This window comes from Mus caroli, chromosome 1 (genome assembly GCF_900094665.2).
Source record: "Mus caroli chromosome 1, CAROLI_EIJ_v1.1, whole genome shotgun sequence".
NCBI classification, from domain to species: Eukaryota; Metazoa; Chordata; class Mammalia; order Rodentia; family Muridae; genus Mus; species Mus caroli.
In genome coordinates, this window is record NC_034570.1 from 9,175,609 (window position 1) to 9,195,470 (window position 19,862).

Genomic DNA, 19,862 nt, shown 5'->3' on the forward strand with positions numbered 1-19,862 from the left:
TTATTTTAGATCTGTAATTTCTAAAGATTTCCTTAGAATATTTGTGACCCAACCAGGTACGGTAAAAAGTTCTAAAGCAACTAAGAGCAAAGCCCAAGTGACCCATGTTAGCTGTCCGGGTCAATGACAGGCAAGCCAAGCGGTCAGAGTTCAACTGAACTTCAATGAGTGGAGAAAAATAGCAAAACTGGAAAAATCTTCTCATATGAATTTGACAAAATAACAAAACTCCAAATTTCCTATTGAAAATAATATAGTTATCTGTGTACATGCAGAAGTCCATTAAATGACCCCAAAACAAGGAAAGAAGCTGAGATGTTTAGTTTTCTGTACTTAATTTTCTGTACTTTTATATGTATTTATATATAATATCAATTTAAAATTAACACAAAATATTAATTGCAAGTTCAGGATTCTCACATTGGAATCTATTAGTTTTATTTTCATAAATTAATAAACCTAAGATTTTTAACACGATTCTCCCTTTTTAGTGGCTCTACGATTTGCAGCAGTGCGGGGGGAAGAGGGTCTGTGTCTCCTTGGCCTTGTTTCTGGGGTGTTCTACTTTACTGAAGTCACAGGAAGGAGGTGGCTGAAAGAGGGCCTTAGAGGAGCCCAGTTTACCTGGCTCCTCCCCATCCCCCCTTTCTCTTAGACTGAGAAAGACAGGATAAATGGCAAGTCAGTGAGAAAGGGAGCTGAGGCACAAGACCCTGGAGAGAGCACAAGGAAGGGCTGCCCTCCTTGCTACCACAACTGAGCCCCCGAGACTATGTGGCCTCTGGAACCTCTCTCCCCCCCCAGAGGGGTACTAAAGCATGAAGGGAAATCTGGGAGTCAGCAGCAGGTGGAGTGGACCAAGAAGTTGTTGGGAACCTGAGGGCAAAAGGTAGCAGGGCTGGGTGTGGAGAGGGAGTTAGACAGACCTGTGATCAGTGCTGCAGGAATAGCCTAAACCATGGGTTTTCCAACCTCTCTCCACTTCTCTAGGTAACTCCCCCCACCCCCACCCCACCCCCCAGCTGTCCTGGAACTCACTCTGTAGACCAGACTGGCCTCAAACTCAGAAATCTGCCTGCCCCTGCTTCCCAAGAGAGGGATTAAAGGTGTGCGCCACCAATGCCCGGCTAGGTAACTTTTTCTAACCCACATTCCTGTTGTTTTTAATCACACAATCTAGAGCACTGTTTTTATTTAACTTTAAAACTCATTTAACTAGGTGCTGGGTGTGGTGGACACACACCTTTAATCTCAGCAATCAGGATGCAGATGCAGGTGGATCTATTTGAGTTTGAGGCCAGCCTGGTCTAAAAAGAGTTCCAGGAGAGCCAGGGCTACACAGAGAAACCGTATCTGGGAAGATAAAGACAAAACACAAAAACAACAACAAAAAAAACATTTACAGGATTGAAAATATTAAAAGTCTGGGAGAAAAAAAATCTCTCTTTGTGGTGGTTTAAATGAGAAATGTCCTCCACAGGTTCAGTCACTTGAATGCCTGATCCCCAGTTGGTGGCCCTGTAAATATAAGCTTAGGAGGTGTGGCCTTGATAGAGAAGTACATGATTGGGGCGGGCTACAACTGTGCTACATCTAGTCTGCTCCCCTGCCTCCTACTCAGTCAGCCAGGCTGCCGCTTGCTGCTCTGCCTCCCTGCCTGCTATCACGAATGAACCCTCACTTTCTGAAAGAGCTTTGGTTGTGATGTTTCATTACAGCAACAGGAAAGCAAAGCTTTCCACCTTTGTTTCCCTTTTGCACGGGTTCTAATCTACCAAAGCAGGGAGCAACCATTACTCTACAACACAAACGCACATGCCTCCTCCTCTCCAAATTGGTTTTTCAATATAACAGGCGGTATACTCCATAGACATCTTTTGAACTTTGCCCTTTCTCTCTCATAGCATCTTTTGGGATAGAATCTAACTATATATGTAGCTTAGGCTGGCCTCCAACTCCTTTGTAGCCCAGCTTGGTCTTAAATTCCTCGTGCCTCAGACTTCAGGGTACACTACCACTACTGACTCTGTGCCTCAGTATTTTAGGAGACCTTTAAAAATACTAACCTTATTGTTTATCATATTTGCACTGTGTTCCAGGCCACACACCATCTTAAAATGTTCTCTGCAAAAATTGTTTCCTGCTCTTTTATGAATCTAAGCAAGGGTGCAAATGAGTAGCCTCACACTTACAGTGTTCTGCACATACAGAAACTACCATGAGGGAATTCCTGAAATCACAACTGCCATTATGATATTGCCAACTTGTTTTAAAAGTGTTTGTTTTAGTCACTGAAGAACCACAATTTATTTTTAACTAAAAAAACAACTAGATTGAACACTTCATGTCACAAAAAAAAAAAAAAACCAAAAAGACAAATAAGAACTCAGTATCAAACAAATAGCAGCAAATCTTTCACTACAAAATTCACTTGTTACAATGTTCTGTTCCTAATTTTAAATGTGGAAAACTAAAAGATTATGGCAATGAACTGATTATAAAAGTAAAATACACAAGGGCAGTAAAAAATGTTTAAAAAAAAAGAATAGATTCTACAAATAATCCACATATTCAAAATTTAAGCTACTACATACATAAAAATTCATCATTAAAGAGAAAAGCTGAACACAATAGTTATACTAAATCGATGCAAAAGCAACAAAGAAAGAAGCACACAGGAAACTAACAGACTCAGCGGCTTCTTGGTTGACGATCGGCTCACCTGGGTCCGAGCTGGTCGGGACATTCCTTTCGTTTTCTGGTCTCTGCCCTGGACGGGTCAGAGGTGTTTTCTCCCATCCCACTCATCTTGAACACATATCAGCAACTAAAACAGAACACATGGGAAAAGGGCGTGAAGGAAGAGTCCTAATAAATTGTCACAGCATTCTGCCCAGGTGTAAGGAACATCCGCTCCAACCCGAGCCCTGACCGCAGTTCTGAACAGGGTCTGGATAAATGTGCACTTAACGGCTGAGCAAGAGCAAAGGTTAATTAATACTAAGAACAAGCCCTCCCACCTCACTGAGCCCAGGCTCTTTAGGCAGAGAGACGCAACCATACCATGAGCCACTTTCTGTCAGCCTGGGCCTGGCTAGTCTCTGGTTTTGAGGGTGCTCCTGCACCAGGGAAATGACAGGTGTTGCAAGCTCTTCCCAGTCTCAGTGTTGGGTTTGCCAATGTGTTGTGTGTGTTGGAATGGCTCAGTGACAGACAGTCTGGGGAAGTGGGCAGGAACACCTTTATAAAGGGTTCTAAATTTGGCCTGGCAGATCTGACTCCCTTGTCAAAATGGAGGTCCTTCCTGTCTCCCTCAAGCCTCCTCCTTCAACCTCACAACTCCCACCTCTTCCTCTCAGGGTAGTTCACTTTGCTCTTAAGCTAGCAAGGTGGCTTCCTTTCTCACGTTCTGCTGGGGTTCCCTTTTCCCTAAATCAGTGCAGGTATAATCACCAAGGGTCGTTAGAATGGTTCTGAGAGGAAGGCCCTGATAAAGCTTCCGCTTGCTGAACTGCTTTCCATGAGAAACTGAAAAGGGCGCACAGAAAGAGACCCAGTGTCCTCACGATGGACACCACTGGGGCCATCATGTGACTTGCATGCAAGGACAAAGTGACAGTTCTAGAAGAGACAAAAGCCCTATCACCGGTTCTGAGAAAAATTCACTTATGAGTTATTTACAGGGCTTAGGATATGCTCAGCAAAGGAAAACAGCTCAGCCCACAAGCTCCAGAGTCAGTGGTACTTCATTCCTAGAAATGCGTCCTATGCTCACTCTTCATCCCGAAAGACTGCTACCGTCCTTTACTCTGGATAGACTAGGAGAATCTAGCGAGAAGGTGAGGTCAGTAGCAGCCCAGGAGCCCCAGAAACACAGCACAGACCAGGAGGACCAGCAAGAGTAAAATTGGCTAAGGAAAGCTGTGGAGACACCTGGGCCTCATGGCCACCTACCAGTCCAACTGTCTGCGGTCGACTTGGGTGTGATCCCAGCCCTCAGTCTCAGTGCTCCACACACTCCTCTGGCCACTGTTCTGATCCAAGTGAGCAGGAGGGCCAATTGTTCTCTCTCTCTCTCTTTTTGCGAGTCATGTGTTTTACAGAACCAATTGTTTTGAGGGAGCATCAGCAAGAGGGAGGTGGCAGCAATGGCACATGCAGTTTAGGAGGTCACATGGAAAATACAATCTGAGAACTGATGCCTGTGCTCACTGTGGGTGGAAGCAATGTAACCAAGTCCCAAGGCCCTGCTCTGCTTTCTGCCTGATAATAAGTGCTGAATTCACTGAGTTTATGCTATGTACTAAAGCCAATTTACAGACTCACACCTCACTATGAAATCTGTATTGCTAAGTAGCCAAGGGCTAACGTTCAGGCCCAAGCTTCACTGCGTGGTTAGCCATGTGACCTTAAAACTTGCTATTGCACACTACTGATTTTCTGTAAACTGGAGTCACACCTCTGGCATCCATAGCACAGGCTGCCTAGAGGAGGTGGAAGGGGCAAGGTCTGGGACCTCAATGGAGAGGACTCTTGCTCTTCACTAGCAAGTTACTGTTAAGGTAGGTAGTCATCCCTACACTTCTTCCTGCCTTGCCTGTCAGGGGTGAGTTGGTCTTCATTCACTACAGGCAGAGGCCCATGGAAAAAGTCACAAGATCTAACCAACAAGGACTTCTGTGCACAAAATGATTGTTACTTCAGTATATAATGCCTGCCTTCCTGTCACTGTAGATGGACATGGTAGGGGGACAGAGACAGAATACTGCTGTTCAAGATAGAAACAAGGCAAATGGAGATGAATTCAGGGACAGTGCTGCGATCCATTCCCACATTGAGATCCAAGAGGGCCATGCAGGCTGGGATGAAGTGGGCTGGGTGAGTTACAGAGGGGTGGGGAGCCAGTGACAACACGCTACAAACACTCATTCTTCCTAATTGTTTCTGAGCCATAATTCCCAAGATTTCATTCATGACTGTGAAAGAGAAAGCTTCACACCTAGTAATCTTCCGAGAAGTGGTCCAGGTAAATTTTCCCTTGAATCAGCTGTCAACAAGTTGTAAGAATATAAAATTATAAAGTACAGCCTTCACTAGGACAGCACAAACAAAAGCAAACAAAACCAAAACTCAAAAGCAGTAGGTGTGGATGACACTTTATTGACGATAAGAGTTATATAACTATCACCATGTATATTAAAATCATACTACCAGAAAGGGCAGAAACCTCTCAACAATTAAAATAAGTGCTTGCCAGTCACAGAAAGTTAATTTGGGATTGAACACTGGCTTTAAATTCTCCTTTAAATTCACACAATAACAACTGAATGCACAGAGCAGCCAACAAGCACATTGCAACAACTGGTCTTGAGGGACTGAGTCAATCAAGAATGTGTGCACTGGGGCTGGTAAGATGGCTCAGTGGGTAAGAGCACTCACTGCTCTTCTGAAGGTCCTGAGTTCAAATCCCAGCAACCGCATGGTGGCTCACAATCACTCGTAATGAGATCTGGCGCCCTCTTCTGGTGCATCTGAAGACAGCTACAGTGTACTTAGATATAATAATAAAAAATAAATCTTTGAGTCTGAGCAAGCAGGGACTGAGCAAGTGGGGTTGACTGGGGAGGGGATGACAGGAACAAGCGGGGTTGACCAGGGCGAGCCGAGGTCCTAAAAATTCAATTCCCAACAACCACATGAAGGCTCACAACCATCTGTAGAGCTACAGTGTACTCACATATATAAAATAAATAAACAAATCTTTAAAAAAAAAAAGACTGTGTGCCCTGTAGTCCAATGACAGTTTAAAACCCAGAATACACTGTTGTACCTTACTGTACCTTCTCCAGATTCACTTAGAAAACACGACAGTGCACCACTAAAACATCATTTGTTTCCTCCTGAATTTACTTATTGTGACTTCGCAATATATAAAAGTTTCTACTTACTGAACACAATGGCTTCCCTGTCTGAGTCTGGCCCACACATCATTTTTTTTTCCAGATAACTTTCATGAGTTACAGCTCTTAAGCAGACAATTCCACACCTCCATCACAAAGGACAGCAAACCAAGGAGGGGTTTGTGGTACCTGACCACACTCCAGCATTCTGGGAATAGGCCACAATGGCCCACCCATATCACTGCCAATCATCCAGGGTAATAAAGAGAAGGCAGAGCTAAGGACCCCTACCCCTCAGAGGGCAAGGAGCCACACCGCTACTGTCCTGAAGCACATGCGTTTGTGACCTGCTCGTTAGTGAGTTAGAGAACTGAGTAAGCCTTACTAGTTCATGGTCTCTCAGACAGGAGATGCTCTGCCATTTCCACCCCACGTGAGGCAAGTCTGGCACATGCAAGCATTTCCCCTGTAGCATGAGGCAGGGCCGAGGTGACATAGGTGGGTGAGATGGATAAGATCGACTTCAGACTTACAGAAGAATACCTAACAGCAAAATAAAACTACATAGAGATGAGTTTTAATGTATTTTTGTAAATTAATTTCCAATGTTAAAAGTATGAAATGGGAAAGAGTAAAGGTACATTCTACATCTCTGCATGTTTTCAACACTTCCAGGAAATTAAAGCTCTCGAACATGTCACCATCAGATTAAAGACTTCACTGTAAATCACAGAAATTGACTGGGACACAAATAAAACTTGAGGTGGCTGACATAATTAGAGTGACTGGGGGCAAACCAGTTTTAACCAGTTGATGGGAGCTGTGAAGGACAAGCCTGGAGATGTTTCTTTTTGCCATTCTTGTTATCAACAGTCACACAATGGCAGTGCTTTCCCTGGGACAGGAGGCTTGTCCTCCCATCCCTCCATATCAGCTTGAATGTACTTGGTAGAAGAAGGAAGAGATATAGACACAAAATTCAGCAAGCTTCAGTTTTTGTAAGTAGCAATATCTGGGAGGGATGAACAATACCCATAGTCAAGTTTTCAGCAAGTGACAAAAAGCAATATAAAATGTCAAATTTCAATTCAATTAAAGAAAGCAGTTTTTGTTTGCAGAGCGAATCCATCTAACTTAGGAGGCAGCAAAGCTGTTGTTTGCAAAACAGCCTCATGGCATTAGAGCTAGTTAATCATCCAGAATTCTTGCAAGTGATAAATGCGCACTTTATCTCTTATCAGCACAGGCCATCTTCCAAACAAGGCCTGTAAACCTGTCAGATTTACTACATGCTAAACAAATTCAGTTAAAGGATAACACCCTTGCTTAACTCCACACGTAACAACTCCACCAAGCACCAGGCCTCTTTCTAGCTCCAAAAAGACAAGAGTTTGAGAGTTGGACCCTAGTAAGTTCCTGACTTTGAGATGGATAGAAATGATACATATTCACACAGAGAGGTGAGACAATTCCTTTGATCATAGCTTTTCCATGGGGGCCAGCCTCTTTCTGTCATCCTGGCTGTTCTGGAATTCAATCTGTAGAGGTTGGGCTCAATCTCAGAGATCTGCCTGCCCCTGCCTCTACAATGCTGGGAGGCAAGGTGTGCACCACCACAGCCCAGGGTCTTTCCAATCTTTCTCCTCTCACTTAAGATCCACGAAACTGGTGTATAATGGTAGTTGGATTCTGCACAATTTTTTAGTGATGGGGATCAAGCCCAGGACCCTGAGAGTGCTAGACAAGAACTCTTCCAGCTCTTGGTTTTCTGAAACAGGGTTATCCTCTGTAGCCCACACCAGACTTGAACTCCCAATCCGTCTGCCTAAGTGCTGGGGACAACCTTTCAGAAGGCTGAGAAATGTTTGAGCATTAACACACATAAAAGACTATTCTCCATCTCTGCTCTTTGAGGGAGACCCCATCGCTTAGAAACTCACTGTGCTTCCCCAGTTTATCAAGTCATGTGAAACAGCGATTCTCAATCCTCGCCCGTTCCTCCCTCAAGATCTACCCACACTTTCTAGGGAGGAGGATCTCTGTATTATCCAAAGTCAGAATTCTTGGGTCTTCTCTGATACACATAAGAAAACACAGTAGCTAATACTTGAACGGACAAAGCAGATCTCCTGCTTGTGAGTACTGGGAAGAGAAGAGAGAGAACACAAACATTTGGAAATAACCTGGCTCCCAATTGTGCTCGCTGGTCAGAACTACCCCAGGCAAGCACTACTCTGATAAGATTCCAATTTTTGCCCCAACAGCGAAATAAACATTCACTTAATGTAGTAAATATACAGACTATATAAAAATACTTATGACTCACACAAACAAAGCAGCACGACATATACAAATCAAAGTGAAGCAGAAAGAGACACGTACTTGCTGTGGGTGAAAGTACACAGAAAAACCAAATGGAGAGAGGGCATCATATATTAGTTCAAAGTATCTGAGGCAGTAAAATGGGGCATTACCTTCCTGCAAGGAGTATTCTATTTCTATTAGAACACAGGGATCCTTTTAACTTCATCTTAAACAACACTATGGCTGCCACAGTTACCTACATGTTCAGACTCACACACTGCACAGCAGTACATGCACTGTGCACACCGACAGTTGTTAGCTTGCAAACGTTACAAGAGTCCCTTCTAATGAGAACCTGATGGAAGCCATCTTCTTTGGAAGCAGAGTCTCAGTCTAACCTGACTCCTTTACAGTACCATGTTGTATATTTGACTTTATAAAGAAACAGCAAGGCAGGCACACAACAACCTCATTAGAAAATGACTTCAATACTACAACAGCAGCAGTTGCCAGGACTAAAGAAAACACATCCTACAAGTACTCTCCAAGGAGATGGCGTCGGCAACTACCTTCTGCATGCGAGATCCTCTTCTACGCAAGAGTAAGAAGACTGTATAAACAAATGTTTAAGCTAAAAATTCTTCCTCCCCCAAATGCTTTGCTCTTAGATTTACTTTTGTATAATGGCCTTAAAGTGGTCTATTAGACAGTTACTAAAAGACATATTGTATTTTCTGTCTGAAAGCCAATAATACTCATGAATTTTTTAGTGAAAGACACTTCAAGATGCCATTGGGAAGACAGTAATAAACACATTAAACAGAAGCGGGTGGTGGCTCTTTAATGTGCACTGCTATAATCAAATGAATGTCTTGACTCGTAGTCACTGGTGACACAAATATTACATTGTGACATTTTCATGTCTACATCTTCCTTAAAGTGGGAGAAAGAAATTCCCCCCAACCGCCAAATGCCTCACTGGCAAAATTCATTGCAGAATATGTAAGTGGTGTGGGGGTGGGGATAGGGGTTAGGGTATATCAGTGTGACATCACTGGCTAAAGCCAGTTTCTGTTTTCTGCGTCCTCTCAGGCTAAATTCCTCAGTGCAGGCACTCACTGGGCTCTTTGAATCTAGACAGAAATAGCAAGACAATTTTTAATAAGGCATCAATCAGTTGAGAAAACACAGAAAGAGCACCACTCCTTGCACCCCATAAGCCATTTTCTCCCCACTGCAAGTGAGGTGCCTGCTTCCAGCTAACATTTTAAAATCCAATTTGCTTAAGTAAAACTGTAAAGAAATCAGCAAACCAAGAACAGAGGAAGAAGATTTATGTTAGCCTTTCATAACTTGTCAAAGGTAAATTCAATGATCTTTCTTTACTGTTAGCATTTATAATTTCTTTCTGAGACTTAACAGCCTTCCCAGTTGATGTTAGAAAATGACTAAGATGTCGAAGGCTTTCAGCCTGAGGCAATCAGCTTTGTTCCTGACCTCCATGCTGCTCTCTCTCACCCTACACATCTTCTTTCCTTGGGGCTTTTTGGTTAGCACTCACTCAGGAGGGAGGAGGTTGCACACAGACACTTTGCACACCTCACTCTGACTGATGTCTTGAGATGGACACATATACACCCTGTTGGTTATCTAACTTCTCTGACCTGCTTGCAAAGCAACTTCAGTCTCACAGATACCAAGGGACAGGCTGGACTCAAACTCAGGTGTGACTCAGTAACTGACACTGGCTGAGTGCCTCAGACAGTAAAACACGTGCCCTTCACTCGTCCTATGTGAGCTCACCACCACTGCACACAGGAAGAGAACAGTTCTGAAACATGAACAAGGCACATAAGACATTTTAGAACTCAAAAGTTAATCCAGCCAGGAATGGCAATGGCACTCACCTTCAAACCCAGCACTCAAAAGCAGAGGTAGGAGGGACCCAATTGTCCCTCAATTTTAATTTTAACTGTAACGTGGGCACTAAAGTGATCTGTTCAGGACATAATGATCACTGAAAAGACAAATTTATAAACTTGAATGTGTTATAGAAATTATTTTCTTAATCTAACTTATTAAAGGCTTACTTCATCATTTGATAGGATCTTTCTTTTTTTCATTGTGTAAAAACCACACATCCTTCAGAACTATCCAGTGGGTCAATACATAAGACTCCATTACTGTTGTAGACCGCAGAGTTTAAAGAAAGGAAGTTGCTAGGCACTTTCTCAGGCACACCAAGATGTCTCAATTTCACTCTAAACAGAAAACTTTCCTTGTAAAATCAGAAATAGTAATTGGCTGATTAAGAACACTAAAGTTATGAAAGATAATTATAGAAAATGATGCCTGTGACTTTAAGCATTTCATCATGAGTACATAAGCATGAATATCCATCTTTACTGCTCTCTCAACACTTCCTGGTGTAAACCAAACCTGCAGTGAAGAGGCTATGATTTCCAATTTTTATTTATTTAAAAAGACTTAAGGTTTTTTCTTTTTGGGGGGCAGGGGTGTGCTGCCTCCTGAATACTGACTGGCCTTCACCTCAGGTCCCTGCACTTCAGGCTCCATAGCACTGACTGCAGGCATGCATCTTTACACAGCCCTACTAAGCCCTTAAGAGTGCTTCTTCACTGTTTACCTAAAAGAACACCACTGCCCCAGCTACTATAGATGTCCACATGACATATCTTATTATTTCTAACAAATACATGTTTTCAAATTCAAATTTCAAGATCAATATGCAATTATAGTAACAAGTACAACTGGAATAAGCTGGTTGGAAAACAAGAATCTGGCTTTTTGGTTGTTCCAAGACACCATTACTGGGTTCAGAAGAGTGAGGTGTCCTGAAGTAGCCACCAACTCAGAGGGTGGCTGGGATTCACAGCAGGGACTACAGATGGAGGTAGGGGGACCTGCTCTATTAGAACAACATAGGTTAATACAGTCAGAGTTTACACAGGGGTGCTCTATAACATCACTGAAATGACTGTATTCTAGGTATGAGAGAAAGGATAAGAGACCAAGGTGAGGAGGGAGGAAGGAGCAGAAAGCAGAGATGGGGTGTGAGTAGATGGGGGGGATTCAGCCTGTCCTAATGGAAAGCATGCCACAGGCGCCCGTTCTAGCACACCAGTAAACTGTTAAATCTTGCACAATGCTGTGGGTTAGAGCACACCCCCCCCCCCCAAAACTGCATATGCTCACCACTAACCTTGGAAACTTTCATGCTAAGCAATTAAAATGCATGTGCACATGTCTAATTTTACATTTGCGCCTTTTTCTTAATATTAAGTAAATTAGTAAAATTAAGAATATTAAGCCACAGGTTGGAGAGATTGCTCAGAAGTTAAGAGCACTGACTGCTCTTCCAGAGGTCATGAGATCAGTTCCCAGCAACCACATGGTGGCTCACAACCATCTGTAATGAGATCTGATACCCTCCCTTCTGGTGTGCCTGAAGACAGCTACAGTGTACTCATTAAATAAATAAATCTTAAAAAAAAAAAGAATATTAGGCTATTAAGTTTTATCTGTATGAGCATTTTAAAAATGTTTAAATTTGTTTTCTTTGGTTTTGAGACAGAATTTCTCTGTGTAGCCCTGGCTGTTGTGGAACTCACTCTGTAGACCAGCCTGGCCTCAAACACAGAGATCTGCTTGCCTCTGCTTCCTGAACGCTTCAATTCAAGGTGTGTGCCACCACGGCACCACCATGCTAAATAAAGAATAACTTTTAATGGCTCTATAATTTCTCATACGAGTAAACCATAAATATTTAACCAGTTCCTATTTTTCAGTTTCCTTGTTTCGAGTTAACAGCATAGTGAATTCCTTCTATGTAACTCAATCCACTTCTGCCTGTCTCCTTTAAACCTGTGAGGACTAGAGCACACAGACCGTGCATGCTATACATATATGTGTGGCCCTGCCAGACTGTTTTCCAAGCCAGCTGCATCCCCTGACAGCACTCTTGCAGGACCTCCTGCCTCACAGCCAACACTGAGAGCGACACTGAGCTCTGGAAAGGTTTTGCTCATTTGAAAATTACAGCACAGTTCAGCTTTACAGTTTAGACTGGTCAGCAGAAACCAGGTGTCTCTGCATTCCCTACAAGATTTCTGACCGCACTGTAGGAATACTGTAGATGCAGAAGTATGCTAGACATTCATGTGCTATTGTCGAGATGAGAGCAAAATGGGAGTCTGGAGTTGGAGAGACGGTCCCAATAAGCAGCACTTGTTGCTCCTGTAGAGGCCCTAGGTTGGGTTCTCAGCACCCACAAAGTGACTGGGAGAATCTTAATCCAGCTACAGAGGACCTGAAGTCCTCTCCTGACCCTCAACACCAGGCATGTGCATGTTATACACATGTACAGTGAACACATAAAAACTTGGACACCAAAGGAATCTGCAGAGGAGTCTGCAGACAGCACAGCCTTTTCTGGCTCCACTCCAGACTGTGGCTGATGACCTGGGATCACAAAGACCTAACAATGTCTACAACTACTGGGCAAGAAGATGACAGGAGCAAAGCCAGTGTGATAATATGCTGTGTCAATCAACTACTGGTTCTTTTTGGCTCTCTGACAGGCTACCTCTTCCTTGTAGTCCAGTCCTCTAGAAGTTGCTGGATTCTCACATACAGAGAGTATGCAGAAGAACTGGAAGCCACTATCCAACTAGAGGTGCACTGCTTAAAAACCCTGCTCCTGTGAAACATGCTCTCCACCCACAACCATAATTAGGTTTTTTTGTTTGGTTTGGTTTGTTTTTTTGTCAACTTAAGTTAGAGCTATCAGAAGAGAAGAGGGAACCTCAACTGAGAAAAAGCCCTCATCAAATTGGCCTGCAGGCAAGCCTGTGGGACATTATCATGGCTAATGACTGCTGTGGAAGGGTCCAGACCACTGGGAGCAGAGCTACCCACCTAGGCAGGTGGCTGGGTGTGTATAAGAAAGCAGTCTGTGCAAGCCATGAGGAGAGACTAAGTAAGAAACATTCTCCCATGGTCTCTCCTTCAGTTCCTACTTCCATATTCCTGGTCCTTAATTCCTTTCATGAAGGACAAGGACTATAAACAAAAATATTCCTGTCCATCTCCTTTCCTTTTGTGGAGTTTTGCCAGCATTCCTTAGTCTCCACACAGTCTTTCATATTAGTGAAGATTTTGGCTTCTGAATTAGTTCTTCCTTTCTAGCCATAATCTGGTTGTTACCCCGAGTGACTTCAAAGGCTGTGAACAGCTAGTAATTACTGTCTCCAAAGGTCTGATCAGACTTCCATTTTACTTCAGCCATGGCTAGCTCTCATCCTCCTTTCAGGTGTACCCACTTGAATGTCACCTCATCCCCCAGCCCCTGAAGAGACCAGTACTTTTAGTCTCCTCATGTGACCGTCACTGGTGTGAAGAGCTGGGATCCTTTTTCTCACTGACTTTCCATCATCCCTAGCTCCCCTAACCTACAGTGCTTCTGTTTCTTGTAGAAGGGGACAGATGGGGACTGATGGAGCATGCCACATGTTCTCAGGAGAGACAGCCGCACAGACTCCTCATGGCTTATGACACTGCTCCTAGACCTGTCAGAAACGTTATTCTCAGGTCAGCCCAATGTCGTGTCCTCAGCGTGTGTTTCCAGCTTTCATGGAGTCAATCTCAGAAGATACTGGTCCCTTTCCTTCTGCAATCTCAGAGGGTATCTGACTTACTCCCACAGACCACTGCCAGCCATTTCTCCTTCCCACCCTTAGGTTCTCCAAGATATTACTATACAAGTTGTTGGTGAGGTGGGAAGGGGGAGTATCATGTTCTACCTGTTCCTCTTTAAACTGTATGCAAGGCATACAGTTCAAACCATTCCCCTATTCTTGGGGGGAAAGTTCCATTAGTCCGAATCCCTCTCTAGGTACCACCAACTGAGGTTCACGCTTTCCCTTCACTTTCATACCTGTCCAAATCACGGAGTTTACATCCCCTACATCAAAGAAATGGAGCCAAATAGCGTGTGCTTTAGATAGAATTCACTCCTCTCCCTGTCTGCCTCTCAATACAATACTTGGAAGACAGCTTATTTTGTAGTACCTCTAGGAGGGAGCTACAGAAGTGTTCTATAATCAAATTCGATGTTATCTCCACAATGAAATACACGGCCATTCACACCAGGCAGGACAGATGAGTTTATGTCATTTCACACTCGTTAGGTCAGAGTTTACTACAAATGAATTGGGAAATCTTTCCATTTTCAGAGTCTGTTGTCCTCTGAGATCCAAACAGGGGATGTAGGTCTTCGGGCTGGTGCTCCCCCTCCAACACTAGCAGGTTCCAAAGCTCACCTTTCTTCTGTCAATTCTCCCTTTTTAGTTTTCTGGAATATTCAAATGTAAAACCTGGTTGTGAGGCTGGACTGACCAAAGCATCTGTCACCTGCTAGTTGGTCTGGCTGGCTAGACAGGTGCACTCTTCCTTAAGTGCACTGGGTCAAAGAGGCTGACTAGTCCTCAGCCCAGGGTATATGAGCAGCTGAGCTGGAACCTCTAAACAAGCTAAAACCCACCGAGCTCATGGGCATCTGGCACACAGTGTCAAACTCTTTCACTGCCATGTAACACTTATAAACACACCCCCTTGGTGCCCACGAATCTTCCTGGATTTCTCTCCTCTCAGTATTAATATATTTAATATGTGTTTTCAGTCATACAAATACTTTCCTACCTAACTTCACAGTATTTCTTTCCATCTTCAGATGGAAAACTCACACTTGATATGCAATGACATCTTGTCCTTTATACTTGCTCCAGCTACTGGTGGCCAATGACTGGCCTTCTGTCTCCAATCTTTTAAAATAAGCAAACTACTTATTTTCTTTGGTATAATCCTCTCAAGGTTCAGTAGCACTATCAGGGATGAACACTGGCTTGTTTCTACTTTTCGGCTATTCCTTCCAAGTTCTCTGGGATGTAGAGTTCAGAAAGGACTTAGTATAGTCATGGTGGAAGCCTATTTTCCATTTCCTGATGCTGTATTAAAAGGATATCCACACGACTACACTTGAATTTCTAGCCAGCAAGGCGGGCACTCTGATGTCAACTCCTTTGCGGACGGTCGGCATTCCCTGCTTTTTCTGTTATTACAGTCAATGCCTGGGTTGGAAGTGTACCTCGGTGTACTTTGTATTAAACTTCCCGAGCTACTGAAGGATGATGAGCAGGTTTTCTGATCATCTGGCTAGTGACATAGACTCTTGTGATGTATCCTCTGGACTCATAAGCTCATGTTAAAAATAGTGTCCTATGATTACAGACATAGCACATGAGGTCCTGGCTTTGACCACCAATACTAAAAGATTAAATTTTTTTTTTCTGTCGAGACAGGGTTTCTCTGTGTAGCCCTGGCTGTCCTGGAACTCACTCTGTAGACCAGGCTAGCCTTGAACTCAGAAATCCACCTGCCTCTGCCTCCTGAGTGCTGGGATTAAAGGTTTGCGCCACCACCGCCCGGCATTAATTAATTTTTAAAAAATTCCCTAGTGACTCCATATTGCTTTTGTGTTTAGGAACAAATTTGAGAAACTACTCAATCAAAGCTATAAAGTAAAAGCATAAAAACATGCAAAATAAGACAAAATCTCCCCCCAAAGTCCCAAACTCAGTGCACTGTTTCTAGCCTTGCAGATTTATGCACTCTTGTCTCACAGCACAGTTTTCCCCATCTATGGCTATATGTCTTTGTAAATCACTGGGGAAACCTTGATCCAACAATGCCCCAAAGAACCAAAGCAGGATGTCAAAAGACAATATATACATACTGCAACCAAAGTAGGGTAGTTCAGGACTCAGAATGACAAAGTAGCCAAGGGGTGGTAGCAACATGCACATCCAGGACAAATAGAGAATGGACACAGACCTAGAGCAGTTGTGCAAGTTTAACGGGGAACCAACTCTGACAACCTCTAGACACTGGTGAACTGCAGCAAATGAAAGCAGGCGTGCAGGCACTAAACAGAATGCCGCCTCGGCAAGGTGCTGCGGACAGCTGAAGACGCAAAGACAGAAGAGAAAGTATCAGAGCTCGGAGAGGACAGGGAGCACTGCCTGAAGTTTGGAGTTTCTGTTTGGGATGATGTAATTCTGGAAATGTACACTAGCAATGAGTACATAACCTTGAGTGTGTGTTAATGTTACTGAAGAAGTGAAATGATCATTTTTATGCTACATGTAACTTGCTGCAAAAAATATTAAAACAAGACAAAACAGAAATTTAAATAAATAAATGAGTGTAACAAGGGCTCTTCTAGATCCATCAAAGCAGAGAGGTTGACAGTATAGCTTAGCCATCATTACTGTTCTCTAAGAGAGAGGTTGGCAGTATAGCTTAGCCATCACTACTGTTCTCTAAGCTTTCCGGATGGTGTGGCAGCTTCTTTGGTGGCAATCTATTTCTATGGTTTCCTCTAAGTCTTCCTTTCAGACTTTCTTCTCAAACCTTTCAGTCTCTGAACTCGCCTTTCCTTCTCCTCTGCCTGGAATGATGTTTGAGCTGAGCATCGGCCTTGCGGTTCTCATGGATTCCCTGTGTCACTGGAATGCACTGCAGGGGACATAACGGCCTGCCCTTGTCTCTGTCTTTGTTTCTTAGGGTTTCTACTGCTGTGATGAAACACCATGACCAAAAGCAATGTGAGGAGTGTCCTGTGTCCTCCCTGGTTCATTATCAAAAGCACTGAGAGCAGAAGGCTGGAGGCAGGAGCTGATGCAGAGGCTGCAGAGGGCTGCTGCTTACTGGCTTGTTCGCCACGGCTTGTTCAACCTGCTTTCTTCTAAAACCCAGGACTACCAGCCCAGGAATGGCACTACCCACAAGGGGCTGGGTCCTCCCCATCAATCACTAATTAAGAAAACGCCCCAGAGGCACATCTACATCCAGATTTTATGGAGGTATTTTCTTAATGGAGCCTCCCTCCACTCTGAAGACTAGCTGTGTCAAGCTGGCCTGAACTATCCAACACACTGGGCTCATCTGTTCTTCTGTGTTTGCTCCTCCTGGTCTCAGTCCATTTGCTTATCTTCTATGAAGCCACTTCAAACTCATTTCACTCACCCTTTTAGAACTGCTGCAGACCTCCCCATCTGTCCACAGACCACCTGCATCTGCCCGCTAACAGCTGTAACACCGCATCATTACTTTCTCTTGCATCCCTGTCACTACTGCATTTTAAATGCCTTCAAGGCATAAAATTATGTATTGTTCTTTCTTTTCTATCTTAGGCCCTAATCTATCAGCATGCTTGACACAAAAAAGCTTGATGCTCATGATCGCTTCACAAACTACCAGAGCTCAAGACTATTTAAGGCCAAATAGGTAATATTTCTAGTTTTATTCCAAATAGTAATGTTTCTACTTTTAGTAGTATATCTGTATTTTTCAACTTGACCTCACAATTAACCCTATGAGATAATTATTAACATAATCCCTGAAACACAGAAAAATGAAATCACACACCTAAAGTCCTCTAGGCGGCAGGAGGCAGAAGGGGTCTTCCTGCATAGTCAGCACACTGCAACTGCTCTCTGCTGTCTTACTGGACATCTCAAGTAAACACTTCCTTTCACATTTTCCTGTCATGCATGTTAAAGTTATAATCTAGGGCAGAGGGGTGGTGGAGAGATGGCTTAGCAGTTAAAAAGTCACTGGCTATTCTTCTAGAGGACCAGTGTTTGATTGCCAGCACCCAAATGGCAGCTCACAGCCATTGCTAACTCCAGTCCCAGGGACTGACACCCTCATCTGGCCTCTGCAGGCATGAGGCAGTCACATGTAACAGACAAATGTGCAGGCAAAATACCAATACACATTTTAAAAAGATGACAATGTTAAAATCTGGGGCTGGAGAGATGGCTCAGTGGTTAAGGGTGTTTACTTCTCTGGCAGGGGCCTCAGAGCAGTTCCTGGTACTTACTTCAGGAGGCTTACAACTACCTATAACTGCATTTGCTACAGAACTCACAACTCCAGAAAGCCATGGGCTTTGAAACAGTGACTGGTTTGCATCGGTCAGGAACTTAACCATGCAGCCTCAGTTTCTATGTAAGACTGGGAAATACTATTCACTGTGTGCCACTGCAGTGTGTGTGAAAAGTAAACGAGATCAAAGTGGGAAGGACTATATAGCCAGACATACAGAAACTGCCTTCCCCAGATAAGCCTCTGCACTATCCTGACTGAGAAACCCTAGGGGCCACAGCAGGTACTGCATCACATAGGGAGACTGCTTCTGGTACACATGTCCTTTGATCCCTCTCCTTCCTTGCACATTGGCTATTTTGATGTTTTAAATGGCCACAGTTTGGGACTCAATTGTGCAGCATTCCTGAGAGGGCTGTGGTGTGCCCGAGGGGAAGACATATGTTATTGGCTTCATTCAGGTGGGCGTTCCAGTCCAGTACACATAAGCTCACTGTTATACAGAGATGTACATGGGACACAGCCTGTACCATGTTACATGATCAATGGTCCCCTGCTAGTTTATGTCAGGATGTAATAGAATACAACTCTTGTCAATAACAAGAATAGATACGAGGGGCACAAGTCCCTTCCGGTCGGTGTCAGCACCAGGTCACCTTGGGCGCGGAGTCGGCAGACACCCCCACAGTCCCTAGAGGACTCTCCACGTGATCTTAGGATTAGTGACCAGACAGTGCCAAGGTCCTCAAAGGAGACACCAATTCCAGACACTGTAACATGCCCAGGATCTTAGGACAAAAGAATCCTAGGATAACAGGAGCTGGGTCACACCAGTATTTCAGGATCTCAGAGGAGCTTGACTGCCAAGAACTCTGACACATCCAGAATCTCAGGTTCACAGGAGCTCACAATCAAAGAATCACAAAGAAAGATGGACTCTGAGGAGTCCTGAATCAACTGGGATTATAGGAAGGACAGGCTCCAATCAGATATATTGAGGGCAGCAAAAAACGTGAGATAATCAGATGGCAGGAGGCAAGGGTGAGAAAAGAAGCAACAGAAACCAAGGTTACTCTGCATTATCAGAACAAAACTCTCCCACCATAGCAAGTCCTGGATACACCATCACACCAGAAAAGCAAGACATCGATCTAAAGTCACTTCTCATGATGATGATGGAGGACTTTAAGAAGGAAATACAGGAAAACACAGGTAAACAGCTAGAAGCCTTTAAAGAGGAAACACAAAAATCCCTTAGAGAGTTACAGGAAAACTCTATCAAACAGGTGACGGAATTGAACAAAACCATCCAGGATCTAAAAATAGAAGTAGAAACAATAAAGAAAACCCACAGGGAGACAACTCTGGAGATAGAAACCCTAGGAAAGAAATCAGGAAACATAGATGTGAGCATCAGCAACAGAATACAAGAGATGGAAGACAGAATCTCAGGTGCAGAAGATTCCATAGAGAACATGAACACAACTATCAAAGAAAATGCAAAAATATCCTAACTTAAAACATCCAGGAAATCCAGGACACAATGAGAAGACCAAACCTACAGATAATAGGAGTAGACGAGAATAAAGATTTTCAACTTAAAGGACCAGCAAATATCTTAAACAAAATTATAGAAGAAAACTTCCTATACCTAAAGAAAGAGATGCCCATGAACATACAAGAAGCCTA

General features: G+C 43.6%; 1 protein-coding gene across 3 annotated transcripts in view; it reads right to left on the reverse strand.

Annotated features, from left to right (window-relative positions):
* Positions 1–19,862, reverse strand: part of Ncoa2 (nuclear receptor coactivator 2) — a 228,504-nt gene that overhangs the window by 75,514 nt on the left and 133,128 nt on the right. For all 3 annotated transcript variants that reach the window (XM_021170361.1, XM_029476884.1, XM_021170377.2), the window contains exon 3: positions 2,723–2,827. In XM_021170361.1, the coding sequence (XP_021026020.1) occupies positions 2,723–2,808 (86 nt within the window). In that variant the 5' untranslated portion in view covers positions 2,809–2,827. The remainder of the gene's footprint in view (positions 1–2,722; positions 2,828–19,862) is intronic.